General features: G+C 35.2%; 1 protein-coding gene and 1 pseudogene across 1 annotated transcript in view; one reads left to right on the forward strand and one right to left on the reverse strand.

The window, feature by feature from the left end:
* LOC149908151 (odorant receptor 4-like) overlaps positions 1–16309 on the reverse strand; it is a 30842-nt gene that overhangs the window by 1223 nt on the left and 13310 nt on the right. The window contains exon 2 of the mRNA XM_090103285.1: positions 10472–10676. Coding sequence (XP_089959411.1) covers positions 10472–10676 — 205 coding nt within the window. The remainder of the gene's footprint in view (positions 1–10471; positions 10677–16309) is intronic.
* LOC149908152 (uncharacterized) lies at positions 574–1561 on the forward strand (annotated as a pseudogene).

The following is a 16309-nucleotide window of genomic DNA, read 5'->3' on the forward strand; positions in this document are numbered from 1 at the left end:
TTGAAGCAGCCACCGTGCACTTCCTCGAAATCGGTTTTCAGTTTCAGTGTATAATTTTTTGAAGTGACACTTCTTTAGGCGCTTTAAGAGTAAAGGGGTTTGGGTACTTTTGTATGGGCTAGTGGCGTCGTGATGAAATTTCGCGGCCAGTGATGAAACTTGGATATTTTAAAAGAGCAATATATTGCGTATATAAGCGTCCATATTATTCATACATAGTTTTGATTAGAATTCTAAATAAATAAAGGAGAAAGCTAGAGTGTCTTTTTGATAGTGGTGTGTGACAGTTTTGCTCTGCTAATATTTTAATAGTAAAAATAGTAAACTTACCTGATTACACTCATAAAGTACACAAAACACTTATTTGATATACAGTTTACAACGTGTAGTGTTATCTTGGCGAACAACTGTGTTTATAAACTATAGTAAGTAAATTTTAGTGCACAACGGACGATCAGCTGATTTTACGATACCCGCACAGCTGATTCATTACTTGGAGACTTCAATCTATAGACCAATTTATATCACTGCCATCTAGCGAATTTAACTTGTAGCATTGTGTTAAAACTGATAATGACAAACAAGTGCAATACCTGCGGAAAGTTCATTGCTTCGGCAGATGGCGTTAAATGTATTAAGTGTAATACATCTTATCACAGACAATGCAGTAATCTTAGTCCAGACGCCCGTGCCAATACCAAATGGATGTGTAAGACTTGCAAAGCGAAAAACACTTCAAAAGCAGTTGAAATAACTCCCGCTCAGTGTCATGATGCTGATGTTTTCTTGGATGTCGTATCTCCCCAACAAAAAAATTCCCCTTCTCTAATAGACGAGATTAAGCTGCTTCGTACTGAAATATCAAATTTTAGAGTGGATATGACTAAATTAACCACCTTAGTTACCAACTTCGCTAGTCGATTGGATAGCATAGAGGAGCGTGTCTCGCATTTGGAGGCCGGGTCTGGCGCGGCGGCCGATAAAGACAATGAGCAGTTGCAACAGAGTCTTGACTCGATCGACCTTTTAAAAAAAACAGCTGAATGAATCCGAGCAAGAAAGGCTGTTAAATGATGTAGAAATCACGGGTATTTCGGAAAATAGTGGCGAAAATCTACTTCATATTACTATAACTTTGGCTCAAAAACTAGGTCTAGCTATAGACGAGCGCGATATTGCGAACGTACACAGGCGCGGCGTGCGCAGACGAGGAGAGGGCGAGGGAAGCGGGGCGAGCGAAGCGCCGCAATCGCGCCCTATCGTCGTGCGCCTCACGCGGCGTCACCTGCGCGACGAGCTGCTGCGCGCGGCGCGCGTGCGGCGCGGCGCGGACACCGCTGGCACGGGGGTACAGGGCGAGCCTCGCCGCTTTTATGTGAACGAACATCTCACGTACAGTAACCGAAAACTGTTCTTTGCAGCGCGTGAGAAGTTAGGGCGGTCTAAGAACTGGCGTTTCGTTTGGACTCGCGCGGGTCATGTGTATGCTAGACGGGATAATAAATCTAAAGTAGTTAATATTAAGTCGGAAGACGACATAAATAAGGTTTTTTATTCATAATCTTTTTGAACTCGCAATTATCCCCAACCTATACGAATATGTTTATTAATTATTTCATATTTATATGTACTCATTCTTGATTTTTGTTATAATATTGCAATAATTGTGAACTGTGTTATGAGTGATTTACTTGGCCTTTATACACTTAAATTTTATTGCAATAATTATGTGGTTCTACTTATATGTATAAATGTCACTATGGTTTGTCGCCTAAAATGTAATGCTGTTAAATGTATGCCTTATAAGAACATATTGCATAGTATATTATTATCTATACTAATATTATAAAGAGGAAAAGTTTGTAAGTATGTATGTATGTATGTATGTATGTATGGTTTTCACGCATAAACTACTGGACCGATTTCAAAAATTCTTTCACCATTAGAAAGCTGCATCTTTACTGAGCAACATAGGCTATATATTTCATATATTATATATATTTCATTTTCAAAAAAATTAGAGATCCTTACCAAAAATGCAATAATGTAACCCAAGGTGTAAAAAAATCCTCAATAAAACTTCTGTCATCGCGTGCGCTGCGGAATCTATTGAAGATAGAACAAAAAAATGTTCTACGGTATTATAGAATGAATCAATATCTACAAGAAAGTCCGCGATACCATATGTCCATCTTCAGTAGTTATGTTACTACAACAACTTTTTTACGTTTTCAAAGTAAATAGAAGTGCCAACAGTAATCAAACCATGTTATCCATACACATATATTAATCCTTATCTCATTAAATGATGTTTTATTATAGACTTTTTCATAACAAGCAAAATACTTTTTAAATGAAAAGAATTGGATATTCCATTCAAAAGATATAACGAATTTTTAAAAGTGTCAATCTACAGAAAATAGTAGGTATACTGTTCGAGCCGGCCGTAGTGCGGGGGTCACGGAGGAATTCTACCAAAATGCGTCTTGACGGAACACAGTGGGGTTTTGGTCGGTAGGAATCCGACATAACCCACGGCCCCTCCCCCGGAGGCCGTGGGTATCTATGAAAGATTTCCCCACTAAAACAAAAAAAAAGGGCCGTAGTGCGGGTCGGGGTAAAGGTGATTTTCATGTGATTAAAAATTAAACCTATAGTCCGACCTATAGTAGACTTTTCACTGTAACGATATCGCTATCTATGCGGGTGAAACCGCAGGGTATTGCTAGTCTGTTATATTACTAAAAAATCTTTTGTATTGTTTTTGTATTCTATACAAACATGAAGCATATTTTTATCACCAACTTACACCTCCTTTTATTGGGAATGAGCTTGTTTTGTATAATGTAACAATTTTATTTATTATTTCGACGTATAATATGTTTTTGTCGTGGTTGGATAAGATGCATTATTTTATATTGTTATACTTAAACAGCAATTTTGTTCATAATATATGTAAAGATGTTGTCTTGGGTGTGATAATTTATTTTACAGTTAATTTTAATTATTATTTAAGCATTACATTCACAGAAATAGAAATAAAACTTAGGCTTTATAGTGTTTATTTTGCATTTGTGCTTCCTGGAACAGTTTATAGTGTGTTTATAATTGCACGCCTCATAAGCGAAGCGTTGAGGTGGGTACTACTGTCACTTCGCGCAAAACATCTGATTTTTCAAACTTAAAATGTCTTTATGTATCATACATTGCACTTGTAAGATAATACATACACACACATATTAAGAAAAAACACTATTTTTAACGTTCATGATATTTTTGATGTCATTTTTAGGGTTCCGTAGCCAAAATGGCAAAAACGGAACCCTTATAGTTTCGTCATGTCCGTCTGTCCGTCTGTCCGTCTGTCCGTCTGTCACAGCCGATTTACTCGGAAACTATAAGTACTACAGTGATGAAATTTGATGGGAATATGTGTTGTATGAACCGCTACAAAAATATGACACTAAATAGTAAAAAAAAGAATTGGGGGTGGGGCCCCCCATACATGTAACTGAGGGATGAAATTTTTTTTTTCGATGTACATACCCGTGTGGGGTATCAATGGAAAGGTCTTTTAAAATGATATAAAGTTTTCTAAAAAACATTTTTCTTAAAGTGAACGGTTTTTGAGATATCAGCTCTCAAAGTCGTAAAAAGTATGTCCCCCCCCCTCTATTTTTATAACTACGGGGTATAAAATTCTAAAAAAAATAGAGGTGATGCATGCTAATTAACTCTTTCAACGATTTTTGGTTTGATCAAAGTATCTCTTATAGTTTTTGAGATAGGTTGATTTAACTGTAATTTATTATATTTGCTGCTACGGAACCCTTTGTGCGCGAGCCCGACTCGCACTTGGCCGGTTTTATTGTTATTTAAACTAGTTAAAAAACAGTTTAAAAAAGTTCTGTCTTGGACGTCCGTGTGTCTGTATGTGCGGATCCTTTTTCTTGTTAACACGATAGCGACCGAAATACTTTACTAATCGAGTCTTTTGCACGCCTCATAAGCGAAGCGTTGAGGTGGGTACTACTGTCACTTCGCGCAAAACATCTGATTTTTCAAACTTAAAATGTCTTTATGTATCATACATTGCACTTGTAAGATAATACATACACACACATATTAAGAAAAAACACTATTTTTAACGTTCATGATATTTTTGATGTCATTTTTGTTATTTAAACTAGTTAAAAAACAGTTTAAAAAAGTTCTGTCTTGGACGTCCGTGTGTCTGTATGTGCGGATCCTTTTTCTTGTTAACACGATAGCGACCGAAATACTTTACTAATCGAGTCTTTTTTTTTCTCTTACGCTTGAGTATGCTCAGGAATAGAACCCTTTCATTTTTCAGGGTCTGATTCGATGTGGTTTAATTGTTATTAAATAAACAAAAATAATAATTAGTAAATATTTATTAAAAAAAAATTATGAGGCGTGCACTTTTGGATTTTCCAAATTATTTTTTTTTCTCTTACGCTTGAGTATGCTCAGGAATAGAACCCTTTCATTTTTCAGGGTCTGATTCGATGTGGTTTAATTGTTATTAAATAAACAAAAATAATAATTAATAAATATTTATTAAAAAAAAATTATGAGGCGTGCACTTTTGGATTTTCCAAATTATTTGTTTTATACATTCAAAGATGTTTGCAAGTATCCTTATTGTTGTACCTTCGTATGGATTTGCCTTATTGATGGTGGTGTGTATTATTCGTGTTTCAAGCTTTTATATGTTTTATTTTATCTATTTTATTTTTTGGCCAATATATTACATATATGTACTTCATTTAAATTATATATTTAATGTATTTAATTATGGTTAAGTCAAATCTCGTAATTGGTTTAATAAACATATGTTCTCTTGGTACTGGTCACGAGGAACTTATTGCTGCAATGGAACACCATAACGTGGACGTACTGGGTATTAACGAAACGTGGTTAAAGGAAGGGGAGGAGGGTCGTGCGCCTACAATCTCTGGTTATCGCCTTGTTCACAAGCCTCGACCGCCCCATGTGCGAGCTCGCGGCGGCGGTGTCGGGTTTTATGTTAGGAATAGCTTGAATTTTAAAGTGTTAAAACATCCTTGTTGTTCTAATGTTGAACAAATGTGGATAACGTTTAACATAAGATGTAAAAAACTCGTAATAGGAACGGCATACCGCCCGCCATGGCTAAATATCGACACATTCGTTAATGCGGTTTATGAGTCGGTTGTAAGTTTTTCGTGGGCTGACAATATGATTGTAATGGGTGACTTTAATATTAATTTTACAGATACAAGCACTATGGGATATCGCAAATTAACCGAATTTTTAACGATGACGAGTTTATCGCAGATCGTAAACGAACCCACCCATTTCACTAATCATAGTGAAACCATCCTTGACCTTGTGTGTACTGATATAAGTGTTAGACGGATTGCAGTCAACTATATTAATGATCTTAGTCACCACGCCTTGGTTACGTGCGAACTTCATATCGTTAAGGATAAGCCCATTCCTTTAAAAATAGAACATAGGTCATTTAAAGATATAGACATGGATTTATTTGATACCGCTATGACGAAAATTAACTGGGATATTGTAATTGATCACCAAGACATTGATAACTTCGTATTTAAATTTAATTCAACTATTCTATTAATTTTTGACTGGCTTGCTCCTTTAAAGTCTTTTTATGTAAAAAATCACAACTACCCTTGGATTACATATAATATCAAGTTGTTAATGAGACGCAGGGATAGTGCTTATACTAGAGCTAAATTGTCTAAACAAGACAGTCACAAATCTTACTACTTACAGTTAAAAAAGGTAGTTGCAGAAGCCATTGAACGTGAAAAAATGTGTTATTTTGAAACTTACGTAAATTCAAACTTGAATAATCCTCGTATGTTGTGGAATAATATAAAGAAAAATGTTAACATAAATGTAAAATAATTTGGAAAATCCAAAAGTGCACGCCTCATAATTTTTTTTTAATAAATATTTAATAATTATTATTTTTGTTTATTTAATAACAATTAAACCACATCGAATCAGACCCTGAAAAATGAAAGGGTTCTATTCCTGAGCATACTCAAGCGTAAGAGAAAAAAAAAGACTCGATTAGTAAAGTATTTCGGTCGCTATCGTGTTAACAAGAAAAAGGATCCGCACATACAGACACACGGACGTCCAAGACAGAACTTTTTTAAACTGTTTTTTAACTAGTTTAAATAACAAAAATGACATCAAAAATATCATGAACGTTAAAAATAGTGTTTTTTCTTAATATGTGTGTGTATGTATTATCTTACAAGTGCAATGTATGATACATAAAGACATTTTAAGTTTGAAAAATCAGATGTTTTGCGCGAAGTGACAGTAGTACCCACCTCAACGCTTCGCTTATGAGGCGTGCAAAATATAATTTCGTTGCCAGATCATCTTAGACACCCAGATGATATAAATCGTCACTTTTTGGATATTCCAGGTAAATCTGGTGTGTCTAAAGAGGAATTAGATTTATTTGTAAATAACAAAAAATACATTTCACAGTTTTCTTTTGCGACTGTCTCTAAAGACGAGGTACTTAAGTACTGTCGGTCTTTGCATTCTAATGCCATTGGGTGCGACGGAATTTCACTAGACATGCTTAAATTAACGTTACCCTATACTGCTGAAATAATTACAAGTATCATAAATACATCTTTATCTACTTGCACCTTTCCTTCTATTTGGCGTAAAGCGCTCATCAAACCGTTACCCAAAATTAACAACCCAAATTGTTTTAAAGATCTCAGACCAATAAGCATTTTACCGTGTCTATCAAAGATTCTAGATAAAGTAGTGTGTGCGCAGGTTAGGCGGTACTTGGACGAAAATGACATATTACCAACAAGGCAATCGGGCTTTAGGAAGCAAAAAAGCACTACAACAGCACTGTTGGATGTGGTAGACAATATGCTTGAGGCTCAAGATCGAGGAGAAGGAACGTTTCTGATTCTCTTGGACTACTCTAGAGCCTTTGATTGTATTAATATACAATTGCTTCTCAGTAAGCTGTCTTACTATGGCTTTGATGACAATACCTTGCAGTGGTTTAAAAGCTATCTTTCTTGTCGCTCACAAATGGTCGAAATAAAAGGGGATAGTGGACAAAGGGCATGTTCATCTGCATGGGCGGAAGTTTCTAGAGGAGTACCGCAGGGCTCCATTCTTGGTCCCCTTCTGTTCATACTGTATACGGCCGATGTGACACAATGCATAAAATATTGCAAATACCATCTCTATGCGGACGATATTCAATTATACCTTTCGTTCAAGGTCAGTGAGATGGATATGGCTCTAAAAAGGCTCCACGAAGACTTGCATCGCATATCAGTATGGTCAGAGTCGAATTGCCTTGCTCTTAATTCCAGTAAAACCAAGTACATGGTCATAGGTTCACCTCATCAAATTGATTCAATAGTAGCTCAAAAACCTGCTATATTTCTAAATGGAGAACCTATCGAAAGAGTAACGGAAGCGCGTAATCTCGGTGTTATATTCGATGAGGGTTTGAGATTCAACAAGCACATCTTAAACATATCAAAAAATTGTTTCTATCGGCTAAAACTGCTCTATCGTATTAGACATTCATTAAGTGTTAATGTTAGAAAATTGCTGTGTGAATCACTTATATTATCCAAATTTAATTATGCTGATACGGTAGTTGGGCCTAGATTGCTTACATCCACGAAAAAAATTGCGCAACGGATGCAAAACGCCTGTGCCCGTTTTTGTTATGAAATACCCTACCGTGATCATGTAACACCATTTTTGTCGAATAACAATTCTCTAAAAATGGAGTACCGTACCCACGTGCACCTGGCCACGCTTCTATTTAATGTTTTAAAGTACAGAGTGCCTGTGTATTTGTACGACAAACTGAAATGGCTGGCGGATCATAATACAGCCTACCAGACTCGTCACGCAACTTCTTTATTAGAAATACCTCTTCACAGAACATCCGCATTTAGGGGGAGTTTTAGATACCAAGCTTCAAAATGCTGGAACGACCTACCGCCGCCTATTCGTTCCCAACAAAGCGTATTCTCTTTTAAAAACAAACTGAAGTCTTATCTTCTTGACATTCAAAAGCGCAATCAGAAATTTTAACCCCATCCAATTGTCCTTTATTGATTAATTTTCTTTGTGTCAAAATACACTCACTTATACAAATTTCATATAAATATAAATATGTATGTATCAATATTTGAATATATTATATTGCTGACTTTTATCTATGTATATTAAATATGCACAAATTTAATTTAATACACAATATATTATATATTATTCATTTACTTATTATATTTATAAAGTATATACAGGGTGTCCCAAAAAGTCGTGATGAACGCAAGTTGGGAGGTAGAGGACCTAGAGGGCTATCCGAATCACCCCCATGTATGTTATGCGATTTTTCGTATTTTCGGAGTTATGACGTTTTTTTCAATTTTTCTGCTATCGCCGAGTACGATGATATTTTCACTCATGGTGATGTCAATTATTGCGGAATATGCTTGATTTTTTTTTGTGTGCTAAGCTGAAAGATAGGCCAATTCAGTATGGTAACATTTACTATAGTTAGATCTTTGAATGGAATAAAAAAAAGAATTAAATGCCAAGAAAGATAAAATTACCGAGTATGTTCACCACTTCGAGGGCCCGTAAAAAAATAAAATCACATAAAAAAAGTTTTCCGTTTGGCTTTTAAAAACTTGCTCTATCTATCAGGTAGCTATCCTGAAAATTTCATTTTATTATTCAGAAGGCTTCAATAGAAAAATTTAAATCTAAATGAGGTAAGTGAAAAAATTGAATTAACATGATGATTAATAAAAACAAATTAAAACCAATAACAAGGTGTTTAATTACCAGAAATTTTTAAAATAACCCTGCTGTTGCTCAGTGCAAGTGCGACATCACCGTAAAAAGTTGTCTTTTAAATGTCTGAATGCCCTTTTATCATTTTTAATGGTTTCTTCTGCTACTATGAATTTCGGGGTTATTTCGTCCAAATTATGGCAGTATCTCGTCTTTGTAGTATCCCCACGGAAAAAATTAATAGGGTTTTTGTCCGGGGACCGTGGATAGGCTAAAGGGCAAAGATACCCTGAAAGATAGATTGGTCGTTGCAGCCTGCGCATGCGCCGGTGACGCCTGCCTTAAATCCTGGCCTCCACGGTCCCTCGACCTAAACCCCATTGAATTGTTTCAATGGGGATACTAAAAAGACCTCGGCTACTTGAAAGAATGCCACAATTTGGACGAAATAACCCCGAAATTCATAGTAGCAGAATACACCATTAAAAATGATAAAAGGGCATTCAGACATTTAAAAGACAACTTTTTAAGGTGATGTCGCACTTGCATTGAGCCAAAGCTGGGTTATTTTAAAAATTTCTGGTAATTAAACACCTATTTATTAGTTTTAATGATCACCATGTTAATAAAATATTTGCACTTACCACAATAGATTTCAATTTTTCGATTGAAACCTTCTGAATAATAAAATAAAATTTTTAGGGTAGCTACCTAATAGATAGAGCAAGTTTTTAAAAGTCAAATGGAAAACTTTTTTCATGTGATTTTATTTTTTTATGGGCCCTTGAAGTTTTAAACATACTGGATAATTTTATCTTTCTTGACATTTAACTCTTTTTTTTATTCCATTCAAAGATCTAACTATAGTAAATGTTACCATACTGAATTGGCCTATCTTTCAGCTTAGCACACAAAAAAAATCAAGCATATTCCGCAATAATTGACGTCACCATGAGTGAAAATATCATCGTACTCGGCGATAACAGAAAAATTGAAAAAAAACGTCATAACTCCGAAAATACGAAAAATCGCATAACATACATGGGGGTGATTCGGATAGCCCTCTAGGTCCTCTACCTCCCAACTTGCGTTCATCACTACTTTTTGGGACACCCTGTATATCGATTCAATTATATTTATACTTGCATATTGTTGGATACCTTAGTCTGAACGGAAATACATCTACTGTCAATAGGACATCCTAAGGCGGCCACTGAAAATCAGTGATAACACACTGAGTGGTTGGCCTAATTATGGCATACGTATATCTTTTAAGTTCCTTTTTTTTAACTAAATTGTATCTTTTTTTTGTGTCCATAATAAACTTATTTTCATTTCATTTCATTTCATTTCATTTCATTTTCATTTCATTTCATTTCATTTCAAAAAACTCAGAAAATGTTATAATAAATCATCTAGATTCTAGGTAAATGAATAATACAAAACCAAATATCTCTGTTCCTATTACGTTTCGAGATTTATGTCCATAATAACTTTTACTCACAATATTATATTGCTCTTTTCAAATATACAAGTTTCATCACTGGCCACAAAAGATCATCACGACGCCAAATTTATCCAAACCCCTTTTACCCCTTTTTTTAAACAAAAATGGTCTCACTGGAGCGGCTGGTCGGCGTGGAGACCGGTGCAGAAGGGGAACTCGACGGGACGGCCGCGTGCGCGGTCCAGCGCCGCGAACAGCAGCCACAGCGTGCACGTGAGCACAGCGCAGCCCGCGTACACCCGCACCACGCGCCGTGCGCGCACCCTCGTGCACGCGCGCATCCGCTGCGCGCGCTCTCCGCCGCCGTTGTACACCGCACCTTAAGCGTAAGGCAGATTTGCTTCGTGCTGAACTTGGCGGGCCCCCAGATAAAAACCGTGCCGCTCTAAGGGCCGATTTTTCAATGCTTGGTTAAAACTTATCCGTCCAATAAAGTATTACACGATAATATTAAAATGTCACGTAAACTGTCAAATACGGGCAATTAGAATACGTTTTTAAAATGGTAGTTTTATACATTATTCGACGAATAAGTTTTAACCAAGGATTGATAATAAAAAGTAAAAAAACTAAAACCCAACTACGACAAAAAACGACGCTGAAAAAGTATAAAACAAGATTTTCAGAATTCCACTATGTAGAGATAAATTTTCATGTTTGGAAAGGCGTAGTCACACGTTGTCAAAGTGCTACGGTAGATATATGTAACGTGTGACTACGCCTTTCCAAACATGAAAATTTATCTCTACATAGTGGAATTCTGAAAATCTTGTTTTATACTTTTTCAGCGTCGTTTTTTGTCGCAGTTGGGTTTTAGTTTTTTTACTTTTTATTATTTGTACTATTTTGGTGTTAAAGTGTATTTGTGGCGCATAATATTAACAAAAGTTAAATTGATGAACTAATAAAGAAGCTATCAACGAAAAGATGTGAATTATATGCAATCAGCCCATGAATACAGGTAAAGTCACAAGCAAATGCTAGTAATATATATATATATTCAAAATATGCAAGTAAAAAGCTTTCAAATGATACCAAACACGGCATATTTATTTTAACTTTATTTTTTTACTCTGTATGTTTTGTCCGCTAGAGGGCGCCACATTAGATTTTGTGAAACCCCATATAGCCTATAACCAGCGGACAATTAAGACGCTTCTAATGATATGTCATTTGTCGAATTCTGATAAGTAGTTTAGAAGTTACGAGGGAACAGATGAACATACATACATACATACATACATACATACATGCATACATACATACATAGCCTGTCAAAATCATAACCCTCCTTTTGCTTTGCCGTAGTCGGGTAAAAAATCAGCCCTAAGTTAATTAAAAGCTGTTACTCTGGTCAAATTGTAATGTGTTGTACTTTACAGAAGTAAAGAAATTAACAGACAAATAGCCCAAGGATGGAGGAAATACTGATCGATGCAGGAAATAATGAAAAGTAGGGTGCTGGTGCTGGACAATCGTATAAAAAAGAAAACGTTCGACACCTGTATTCTCCCAGTTCTCTCTTATGGCTGCGAAACCTGGTCGACAACTCACTACCACAGAGAGAAGCTTATAAAATGTCAACGTGCCATAGGAACGCAGACACAAGAAAAAGAACAAAGCTCACAGATATACTTACCCGGATAAACATACAAAAATGGAGATGGGCAGGGCACCTATGTTTAGGAATAAAAGGCTATATATATACTAGCTTACCGCCCGCGGCTTCGCCCGCTTTATCTAAAACGATTTGAGATTTAAACTATCCTATCTCTCAAGTTGGATCGAACTGCACATGGTGTGCGAATTTTATTGTAATCGGTTAAGTGGTTTAGGAGTCCATTGAGGACAAACATTGTGACACGAGATTTATATATATATTAAGACTAGCAATGCCCTGCGGTTTCACCCGCATAGATAGCGATATTGTGACAGTGAAAAGTCTACTATAGGTCGGACTATGGGTTTAATTTTTAATCACATGAAAATCACCTTCACCCCGTCCCGCACTAAGCCTGCTCATTGTATTAAACAGTATACCTACTATTTTCTGTAGATTGACACTTATAAAATTCGTTATATCTTTTGAATGCAATACCCAATTTTTTTAATTTAAAAAGTATTTTGCTGGTATTGAAACAGTCTATTAATAAAACATCATTTAATGGGATAAGGATTAATATAATTATGTGTAATGTGTATGGATAACATGGTTTGATTACTGCACTTCTATTTACTTTGAAAACGTAAAAAAGTTGTTGTAGTAACATAACTACTGAAGATGAACATATTATGGTATCGCGGACTCTCTTGTAGATATTGATCCATTCTATAATAACCGTAGAACATTTTTGCACGCCTCATAAGCGAAGCGTTGAGGTGGGTACTACTGTCACTTCGCGCAAAACATCTGATTTTTCAAACTTAAAATGTCTTTATGTATCATACATTGCACTTGTAAGATAATACATACACACACATATTAAGAAAAAACACTATTTTTAACGTTCATGATATTTTTGATGTCATTTTTGTTATTTAAACTAGTTAAAAAACAGTTTAAAAAAGTTCTGTCTTGGACGTCCGTGTGTCTGTATGTGCGGATCCTTTTTCTTGTTAACACGATAGCGACCGAAATACTTTACTAATCGAGTCTTTTGCACGCCTCATAAGCGAAGCGTTGAGGTGGGTACTACTGTCACTTCGCGCAAAACATCTGATTTTTCAAACTTAAAATGTCTTTATGTATCATACATTGCACTTGTAAGATAATACATACACACACATATTAAGAAAAAACACTATTTTTAACGTTCATGATATTTTTGATGTAATTTTTGTTATTTAAACTAGTTAAAAAACAGTTTAAAAAAGTTCTGTCTTGGACGTCCGTGTGTCTGTATGTGCGGATCCTTTTTAGGGTTCCGTAGCCAAAATGGCAAAAACGGAACCCTTATAGTTTCGTCATGTCCGTCTGTCCGTCTGTCCGTCTGTCCGTCTGTCACAGCCGATTTACTCGGAAACTATAAGTACTACAGTGATGAAATTTGATGGGAATATGTGTTGTATGAACCGCTACAAAAATATGACACTAAATAGTAAAAAAAAGAATTGGGGGTGGGGCCCCCCATACATGTAACTGAGGGATGAAATTTTTTTTTTCGATGTACATACCCGTGTGGGGTATCAATGGAAAGGTCTTTTAAAATGATATAAAGTTTTCTAAAAAACATTTTTCTTAAAGTGAACGGTTTTTGAGATATCAGCTCTCAAAGTCGTAAAAAGTATGTCCCCCCCCCTCTATTTTTATAACTACGGGGTATAAAATTCTAAAAAAAATAGAGGTGATGCATGCTAATTAACTCTTTCAACGATTTTTGGTTTGATCAAAGTATCTCTTATAGTTTTTGAGATAGGTTGATTTAACTGTAATTTATTATATTTGCTGCTACGGAACCCTTTGTGCGCGAGCCCGACTCGCACTTGGCCGGTTTTTTCTTGTTAACACGATAGCGACCGAAATACTTTACTAATCGAGTCTTTTTTTTTCTCTTACGCTTGAGTATGCTCAGGAATAGAACCCTTTCATTTTTCAGGGTCTGATTCGATGTGGTTTAATTGTTATTAAATAAACAAAAATAATAATTAATAAATATTTATTAAAAAAAAATTATGAGGCGTGCACTTTTGGATTTTCCAAATTATTTTTCTCTTACGCTTGAGTATGCTCAGGAATAGAACCCTTTCATTTTTCAGGGTCTGATTCGATGTGGTTTAATTGTTATTAAATAAACAAAAATAATAATTAATAAATATTTATTAAAAAAAAATTAGAAGGCGTGCACTTTTGGATTTTCCAAATTATTTTTTTCTATCTTGAATAGATTCCGCAGCGCTCGCGATGACAGAATTTTTATTAAGGAATTTTTTACACCTTGGGTTACATTATTGCATTTTTGGTAAGGATCTCTAATTTTTTTGAAAATGCAATATAGCCTATGTTGCTCAGTAAAGATTCAGCTTTCTAATGGTGAAAGAATTTTTGAAATCGGTCCAGTAGTTTATGCGTGAAAACCATACATACATAATTACTGTTGAAATATTGAGTTTATAAACAAAAGTTTCTCCTTTTAAAAGCTATAATTTATTTCGACATTTTCAAGTATTATTTATTACAATGACCTTTTTCTTATCGTAAACATTTGGTAAACTAATTATAAGCCCTGTAAGTACCACGTCATTTGGAGTAACACATGTTCACAACTTGTGAAGATTTATATTATTATAGACACAAGACTACAAGACTATTCTGCTGCCCAGTTACAAATTACTGAACACATAAAAGAGGCAGATTACTTAATAAAGTTAAGCAATGAAAATATGGATCGCTTCGAGTCGATGACCAATAACTATGTATGTCAGTGTTCCATAAGTGACAATGAGCAACCGTCGCCCCATAAGCCCATTGACTGCACTGACATACATAGTATTCAACCAATGGCAACAATTTCATCTAGTAAAACAAAACATCTTTCCACGCAGGAAATTATTGTGTTGTCAGATAATATAGGTCAGGGTTTTGGCGCTTTGCTTAACAACTTAGGGCATAAAGTAACCAATTTTTGCACTCCTAATAGTTCATTTACATATATCATGAATTCATTAGATAATTTTAGTTTTAATGAAAATAGTATTGTTGTTATATTATACGGAGATAGTTTTAATTTAAAAAAACATGACATTGATATAGGATTTCAAAAAATGTTGAAAGTTAGTAGTGAAACAAAATGCAAATTTATGTTGTGCACATTACCATATTTGCCTGGTTTGACACAAAATCAAAATAGATTTATCTATAATATTAACTTAAAATTAAATAACTTAACAAATCATCATAGTGATGCATTTATAAATTTTGACATAAATTCTTGTACAAAATCTTTTTGTTTGACAAGGAATACAGTGTATCTGCCATCTAGATATAAGAGAGAACTTGCTAAGTTAATCTTATATATAAAAATGAATCGCAAAATGTGTTGGTAAGCGCATAACTCGAGAACGGCTGAACCGATTTCGATACTTCTTTTTTTATTATATTCCTTGAAGTACGAGGATGGTTTTTATGTAGAGAAAACGTAAATATGTACCACGAGCGAAGCCGGGGCGGACCACTAGTAGCATATAAAATTATTAACCAGTCTGATACATGTTCAGTAGCAGACCATCGATCTACTATAATTTTATGTAGTAGTGATTATATACATCAACCTAGGTTTAGTGTTGACAGACAAACTAGCCCTAAGCTAGATTTAGGGCCGATTTTTCAATGCCCAGATAAACAGCTAGATAGACTTTATTCTTCAGTTAACAAAATATTCAATTTTTAGGGTTCCGTAGCCAAAATGGCAAAAACGGAACCCTTATAGTTTCGTCATGTCCGTCTGTCCGTCTGTCCGTCTGTCCGTCTGTCACAGCCGATTTACTCGGAAACTATAAGTACTACAGTGATGAAATTTGATGGGAATATGTGTTGTATGAACCGCTACAAAAATATGACACTAAATAGTAAAAAAAAGAATTGGGGGTGGGGCCCCCCATACATGTAACTGAGGGATGAAATTTTTTTTTTCGATGTACATACCCGTGTGGGGTATCAATGGAAAGGTCTTTTAAAATGATATAAAGTTTTCTAAAAAACATTTTTCTTAAAGTGAACGGTTTTTGAGATATCAGCTCTCAAAGTCGTAAAAAGTATGTCCCCCCCCCTCTATTTTTATAACTACGGGGTATAAAATTCTAAAAAAAATAGAGGTGATGCATGCTAATTAACTCTTTCAACGATTTTTGGTTTGATCAAAGTTTCTCTTATAGTTTTTGAGATAGGTTGATTTAACTGTAATTTATTATATTTGCTGCTACGGAACCCTTTGTGCGCGAGCCCGACTCGCACTT

Source organism: Colias eurytheme, chromosome 6, assembly GCF_061535395.1.
Source record: "Colias eurytheme isolate Ceu_HAF_F1 chromosome 6, ilColEury1 Martin Lab GWU primary, whole genome shotgun sequence".
Classification (NCBI taxonomy): domain Eukaryota; kingdom Metazoa; phylum Arthropoda; class Insecta; order Lepidoptera; family Pieridae; genus Colias; species Colias eurytheme.